At 38.7% G+C, this 7,877-nt stretch overlaps 1 protein-coding gene across 1 annotated transcript in view; it reads right to left on the reverse strand.

The window, feature by feature from the left end:
- Positions 1–316: 316 nt before the first annotated feature.
- ODR4 (odr-4 GPCR localization factor homolog) overlaps positions 317–7,877 on the reverse strand; it is a 22,766-nt gene continuing 15,205 nt past the window's right edge. Inside the window, exons 10-14 of the mRNA XM_032226921.1 lie at positions 7,011–7,139; positions 6,680–6,770; positions 4,649–4,822; positions 2,404–2,496; positions 317–708 (exon numbers count right to left, since the gene is read on the reverse strand). Of these exons, the coding sequence (XP_032082812.1) occupies positions 641–708; positions 2,404–2,496; positions 4,649–4,822; positions 6,680–6,770; positions 7,011–7,139 (555 nt within the window). The 3' untranslated portion in view covers positions 317–640. The remainder of the gene's footprint in view (positions 709–2,403; positions 2,497–4,648; positions 4,823–6,679; positions 6,771–7,010; positions 7,140–7,877) is intronic.

Raw genomic sequence — 7,877 nt, forward strand, 5'->3', positions numbered from 1 at the left:
TTTGCAAGAGACTTAATCTATGTTTATTTTGGGCTCACAGCCAGCGTGAGCCGGGACTGATAAAGTTATTTCCTTTTATGTCTGTCTGACTGTCGTCTGTTAACGAGCAAAGAAGGGGGGGGGTGTCAGAACACATATGTATACATATACTTATATATACTCTGTGATAAGTGTAGATGAATCAAGGAAGATAAATAATCGCAGTGTGCAATTGAAAAAAAAACCACTTATAGGTTCATTCAAAGAAAAAGGAACTTATATTGTCTATCATATAATTCCAGCATTTCCTAAAAAAAGCACAAGTAACCATGTCAGCCAGGTTTTTATACATTTTATTAAGGAAGGAGAACGTTAAAAGAGATGTGTTATGCTTCCGTTGTCCCCTGAAAAATTAACCCCTTGTGCGTGCCCGTTGACAATGGCACAAAAGTGAGTTCTCTCACTTTTCCCCAAAAAGCAATGTATTCCATCTACATTACTTTCATGAAGGAAGAGAATAGATAATTGCTTTTTTTTAGAGGCATGTATTGCTGTTGTTAGACGACAACATATCTTAACCTATTCAGTTCAAGGCGCTTGCATCCTTACAGTACATCTGTAGTGACAGGAGTTCTGAAGCTCGTTTTTCGCTTTCCGAAGCTTAATCGCTGAAGTAGTTGAAGGAGAAAGCTATTGCAGATATGGCAACTGCCACAGCGACCAACACTCCTGAAACGAATTTTTTTTTAAAAAAAGATAATGCAAATTGGTATTTCAGCTAAAAACTGCATTTTTTATTAGATTAATTTTGCAGTACACTGTATATAACTTTTCTCCTATGGATCTATCTATCGCAGGGGTAGTCAACCTTTTTATACCTACCGCCCACTTTTGTATCTCTGTTAGTAGTAAAATTTTCTAACCGCCCACCGGTTCCACAGTAATGGTGATTTTATAAAGTAGGGAAGTAACTTTACTTTATAAAATTTATAAAGCAGGGTTACAGCAAACCCCCCACCGCCCACCATGAAAGCTGGAACGCCCACTAGTCAGCGGTAGGGAGCAGGTTGACTACCACTGATCTACTGTATCTATCTATCTATCTATCTATCTATCTATCTATCTATCTATCTATCTATCTATCATCTATCATCTATCTATCTATCTATCTATCTATCTATCTATCTATCTATCTATCTATCTTCTCTCACTTTCTCTCTATCATCTTTCTCTCCTATCTATCTATCTATCTATCTATCTATCTATCTATCTATCTATCTATCTATCTATCATCTATCTATCTATCTATCTATCTATCTATCTTCTCTCACTTTCTCTCTATCATCTTTCTCTCCTATCTATCTATCTATCTATCTATCTATCTATCCATCCATCCATCCATCCATCCATCCATCCATCCATCCATCCATCATCTAATCATCCATCTATCCATCATCTATCCATCTATCCTTCTATCTATCTATCTATCTATCTATCTATCTATCTATCTATCTATCCATCCATCCATCCATCCATCCATCCATCCATCCATCCATCCATCCATCCATCCATCCATCCATCCATCCATCTATCTATCTATCTATCTATCATCTATCTATCGCAGGGGTAGTCAACCTTTTTATACCTACCGCCCACTTTTGTGTCTCTGTTAGTAGTAAAATTTTCTAACCGCCCACCGGTTCCACAGTAAAGGTGATTTATAAAGTAGGAAAATAACTTTTCTTTATAAAATTTATAAAGCAGAGTTACAGCAAAGCCCTACCGCCCACCATGAAAGCTGGAACGCCCACTAGTGGGCGGTAGGGACCAGGTTGACTATCACTGATTTAAGGCTTCCTCAGTATATTAAAAGTATATTTAAAAAATAAAGAGAAACTGCAACAGCAAAGAATGCTAGAAAATCAGGAACCAAAACAGCTAAGTCAATAGGCAATGAGGGTTCTTTGTCTGTCTATCTGTCTTCCACAAGTACTCCTTTAACAATCTTTAGGACTTGGTTGCTTAGCAAAGCAGTTGCTAAGTGAAGCTTCAATTGTACTTATGTTTTTACTTCAACTTTGCTTGAGACGGTCATAAATATGAGGATTGTTTGCAAAGTTATTTTTTCATCATTGTTGCAACTTCAAATGGTTGCTAAATGGTGACTCAGCCTGTATCTGTCTCTCTCTCTCTCCGTCTGTCCATCCATCCAACCTAAATTTATACAGACAACGACCTCACAAATGTGACTTTGGGCAGGGTACAATAAAACCAATGACTGAAAACAATCTTAAACAACCATTAAAACAATTAGACATAAATGTCAACAAGACTGCGTGAGAATGCTTCAAGGCAAATGATAAATCATTCAATCAAAGTGAACTGTTTTAAGCAGTTCAGGAGAGCAGGCTAAAATATGCATACCCATATTTTGATGCAGTTTCAACAGTAGCATTTCTTTTGTTATTCGCTTTGGTTGTGTATTATCTTGGAATTCCTTTGGCAAGCTTACTTCAACTATAATTAAAAGAAATAAGACAAAAGCATGAGTTTGTGTTGTGGCCCCACAGGAGCCGTTGGAGCTGGCAGCAGACTCCGACAGCGAGGGGCCCTATGAGTCGGCTCTGGAGGACCCTGGACAGGGTTCTGACTCCGAGCAGGGCGCAGAGAGGCTGGTTGGCCACCAGGAGGCGCCTGAGGCTTGGACCAGTGCGGAGGAGACAAGGGAGAGTGAGCCGGACGCCAGCAGTGAGTTGTTCCTGGATGCACGGCACCGAAGAGCTAATAGGCGTCAGGAACAGTTGCAAGTACAAGAGGTAATTGCACTCAGCTGGTGGTCATTAGGCTCCTCTCCAGACTATAAAAAGACTGCTTGTGCACACGCCCCTCTTGGAGAAGTCAACACATTGACTAAAAGTTGGAGAACTTTTGTAACTAGCTTTTGTAACTGCTGCCAAGGCTTGTCTGAGTTGCTGCCAAGGTCCTTATCTGTTTGTTATGCTTGGCTTTCAGCCACCGAGGTTTTGGTGTCTTGCTAATAAAGTACATTCCAGTTAAGCTTGTCTCGGCATTCGTTACTGGATGGAGGAGGGAGTCAGAACAGTTTGTATGTTGCCTGAATATCTCTAACCCAATGTTCCTTTACTTCATCAAAAATTTAAAAAGCGTTTTTTTTTTTCAGAGCCTAGGATGGAAAAACCAACTCTATGTATGCAAATTCTTGTTGTGTAAATTTAATTTTGCATACAAGATATAAGCAGCCCTGGGCCTTACTTAGACACCAGTGCCTTTCAATTCACACCCCAAGGCAGATTATCCAAATAAACCACATGAAATAATTTTTAAGACACGCATTAGTAATTATTAAATACCCGGAACTCTGAAGAACTGAACAAGAAATGAATTTCACTATTCTTTTTTTTAAAAAAAAAACCTCAGAGAAGATGAAAACAGTCTTGTATTATTAATTCCCCTTCCCCTTGTGTATAGCCACATGTACATAGATTTATTTCACACAAAGTTTTCCCAAAGATTTCTTGCAGAATACTCAGCATCAGCAATTCTTCTGTGCTACACTTATTATTATTTGAAAGAATGACGTATAAACTATGTAAATAGCTTTTACATAGATCCATCCCAACAATGGAGACAACAATGTGCAACAATTATCTCCCCAAATAAAGAACCCACTTAAAGCAAGTCAATTTGTTTTTTCAATATTTCCATCTACAATCATTTTGTAAGTTAGTCAACGTTTCTTTCTATAGTTTGCAAAATCTAAGAAACGACAGAACATATTCCACAAGTTAGTTTACTCAACACAATGGAATATCTGTCATTGTAACCAGTCAGAACTATTTAAAAAACGCTAACTTATGGGAGAGCAGCCAAGGGGCATAATGATAGTATTGTGTTCCTTAGTTACTGGAAATTCTACCCAGGTGATTTCTACTAGACAATGTTGAACATAAATTTTAGGATTGTGTCCTAGGGCAACCTGCCCCTTACTTTTCACATAGAAATGGATTTTACCAATGTTTCTTTGCAAATCTGAATATCCCGCGTGGCTATCAGATATCAAAACGGGTTTACTCGGAATTTATATTATTAAAATTGGCAGTGTCAAATTTTGTTCTTTCTTAATAGGCTGTGGGGTATTAAGGTCAACATTTATTTATTTATTTATTTATTTATTTATTTATTTATTTATTTATTTATTTATTTATTTATTAGACTTATATACCACTTCATAGGGCTTTCAGCCCTCTCTAAGCGGTTTACAGAGTCAGCATATCGCCCCCACAGTCTGGGTCCTCATTTCACCCACCTCGGAAGGATGGAAGGCTGAGTCGACCTTGAGCCGGTGAGATTAGAACCGCTGAACTGCAGATAACAGTCAGCTAAAGTGGCCTGCAGTACTGCACCCTAACCACTGCGCCACCTCGGCTCATAACATAAAATGAAGTAAACTCAACAATTTGACCAAATGTTTTTTTACACTTTTTTGCTGTTTTTCTAACAAACAAGAAAAGCGGAAGGACGCTCCTCAGAGGCGATGACATCACTATGTCAGACTCAGTTCTATTGGTTACTGGCTGAGTTAACCCAGGCATGACCGCTGTCTCCGCCAACTTTGGAGAACAATCTGATTCTCAGCAGTTACATTTACCTGTATTCGTTTCCTCAGCAACATGCAAATCATCTGGTTGAACAGCTTGATCCAACATTTCAAGAAAACGCTCCTGGATTTCCCTGGATGTCTCATAACCAAATTTATAATCACAAAGCAACACATTGGATCCCACAATGAGAGCGAAAACTCGGCAAGGTAAGTTGTCAGAATCTAAAACAAAAAGAAAGGAAATTCCTTATTAGTTACTAATAAAAAAAAAGCTTGAAGAATTTAAGTATTTAATAAATATATAGGCCGCCCAATCTCGGAAGGACTCCGGGCGGCTTACAGAAATACATTTCCAAAAATAAAGAATTAAAATAGAGAGAATAATAAAAAAACAGATTAAAAGATCACTTCATACACTCAATCTGGGCGGGGTTGGACCTCATTCATGAGGTCAACAGCCCCAGGCCTGCCGGAATAGCCAGGTTTTGGTAGCCTTTTGGAAGGCCGTGAGAGTGGGAAGGATCCGGATCTCTGGGGGTAGAAGAACACCGCTGTATATTGTTCACACCCTGTACACAAATCATGGCTGCACATATAATTTTTAACAGGGTAAGACATTTTATATATGAAACGAAACACATATACAGCATCACTATTACTTTTGAATAAGTGTAATAATAATAATACACTGGCAAGATCCCAGCATCCAATTAATATTAAATTGACTGCTTATACTTTTATAATACACTGAAGAGTGTTGCATGCATCTTTTGGGGTAATCAGTAAGAGGTAAAGGCCCTGATGATGTTGCCTAGTTGGGTAATGAGATGTCTGCAAGCAATCAACCAAATTCAGAGAGCATAGTTCAGCTTATGCTCTGAGCTATATATATATTCTCTTCTCTTGACTTGGGAGAAAAGGCTGTCAAAACTCAATTTCAAAATCACTGAATTTGAGCAGCACAATTATGTCCAGGTTTTTTTTAGTTTCCTAGTGTTTTTTTATGGAGGTAAGGACATTTTAAGAATGGAAGAATGGTAAGGATTGTTGCTCCTGTCTATATCTCTTCCCCCGCCCCTTAAAAGCCGCTCAAAAAGGGAAAGAGAGAATGTGTAAAATTCCTTCTGATGACTTCTGAGCATCCATGGATTATCTGCTGCGAGCCTTCTAAAAATTGGAAGATTGGATTAAAGGCCCCAAATCCTAAAACAGCATCCTGACTCAAGATAGGATGAAGCAGTAATTGTGCTCAGCGGCTGACGGCTAAGCGTGTCCTATGAAGAGGCCAGAAAAATATTATTTACAACTAATATACTAAAGCTGGAGAAGTTCTCGTGTGTATTTCTTATCTGTGGAAGTCTGGGTTGCTGCCAAAGTCTTGTCGGTGTGTTAATTTACTGTGAATAAATTGTCTAGCAGTAATCTTGTGTCGTGCATACATACATATATAGTGCAACAGCATTCACACATAAACACAAATATGCTACCTGAAGAGTTAGTTAAAAATTATAAGTCACTTGGCATTATTAAAGATGAAAGCTTTCCAAAAACAGATAAATTAGCATTGTGAATAAGTTGTCTATTTCTGCACAGTACATGCAAGAATATGGAAAAATAAAAAGACAAGAGAAACTTGTCCATAGACATTATTCAGTTTGATCAGTTCTCCAAAAAACAACAGATCTTCTGCTTCTGAGAAAAATATAAATAAAGTGGGTGAGGTGTTTGGAATTCTCTGTAGACACATTGGCATAATTTTCACCATATTGTTTATTCCAGATATAATGCTAGGACGCTTAATATAATTTCCTTCAATATAGGGCAGCATAATTTGTCAAAAATGCCAAGTGGGTTCTAGTTTTACTCACACATCCCTTACTTATTTTCTAAATATTGTGACAGAGAAGTCCAAAATTAACATATTTATGCAAAGTGCACTTTTAGAAAAAAAAATGTATAGAATAATGACGATGCTCTTTCTAAAAACATGGAAATAAGCTCAAATAAAATTAGTTTGGAGGAACTACATTAAATTTTTAAAAGCATGTGATTTGGTTATTGGGCTCCTCCTTCTCTTACTTTTCTTTCCTGGTGTTTCATTGGCAAGCAAATCTTCAAACAATATTTCACAACGATCAGAGAGAGTGTTTATTATGTCTCTCTTCAAGGCCTACAAAAGAAACACAGAATAACATGTATAAAAGCTAAGCGTGCGCAAAACCCACCATTCTGAGCCAATCCTTGGAAGATCCATGAGGTCAGGAAAAGGATAGAAATGCTCTGAAGTGCTATGCAACACTTCTGTTACCAGTTTTGTATATTCCTAATATTTGCTAGCACAAATCAGAGATCTTGGGTGGAACATGAAAACAAGAACATTTTTTTCAAAGAGGAGGGGTACTAAAAATACCTGAACAGCATCTTTAACTTTAGGTTTGTTATTATGGATGTAAGCTTTACATTTTAAAGCTCCTTTAAGATTTATGGAACCACTGCAGATTTGGACTGTAGCTGTTGATCTGGAGTTTGTACTTTGCACCTGAAACAAAGAAGAGTCAGAAATCACAAAATAGTACATTCATTAGCCAATTCCACCCTATCTTTAATAATGGTAAACTCCGCTGTAAGTTCTATTTCTTTTATTAGACTTCCACATCATTGTAATTTCCAAATGGTCCTCTTAGTTACCAACATCAAAATGTACAATACTGAAACATCCATGGTAAAGAAATAAAAATGCGACCTTCTCTGAAAGTAAGTCTTAGCTTGACTTTTACATGTGCACCCAAATATAAACCCTACCCACCGCAAAAAAGCCATAATTAAGACCCCACTCCAGGGTGCAGGGGGTAGGGTGAAGCACGCGGATAAAAATTAAGCTAGGGTGGGTGTTGTGGCCCAGCAGGAGCTGTTGGAGCAGCGAGGGGCCCTATGAGTCGGCTCTGGAGGACCCTAGACAGGGTTCCGCCTCCGAGCAGGGCGCAGAGAGGCTGGTTGGCCACCAGGAGGCGCCTGAGCCTTGGACCAGTGGGGAGGAGACAAGGGAGTGTGATCCTGACGTCATGCATTGGAGCAGTGGGGAGGAGACAAGGGAGTTGGTCCTGGATGCCCGACAACGGAGAGCTAATAGGTGTAAGGAACAGTTGCACAGTTACAGGAGATAATTGCACTCAGCTGGTGGTAATTAGGCTATGCTCAAGACTATAAAAGGAATGATTGTGCACACGCCCCTTTGCAGGAGTCAACGTAGTCGCTTGAGCTGGAGACCTCTTGGGGC

The sequence above is a fragment of the Thamnophis elegans genome, chromosome 11 (assembly GCF_009769535.1).
Source record: "Thamnophis elegans isolate rThaEle1 chromosome 11, rThaEle1.pri, whole genome shotgun sequence".
Classification (NCBI taxonomy): domain Eukaryota; kingdom Metazoa; phylum Chordata; class Lepidosauria; order Squamata; family Colubridae; genus Thamnophis; species Thamnophis elegans.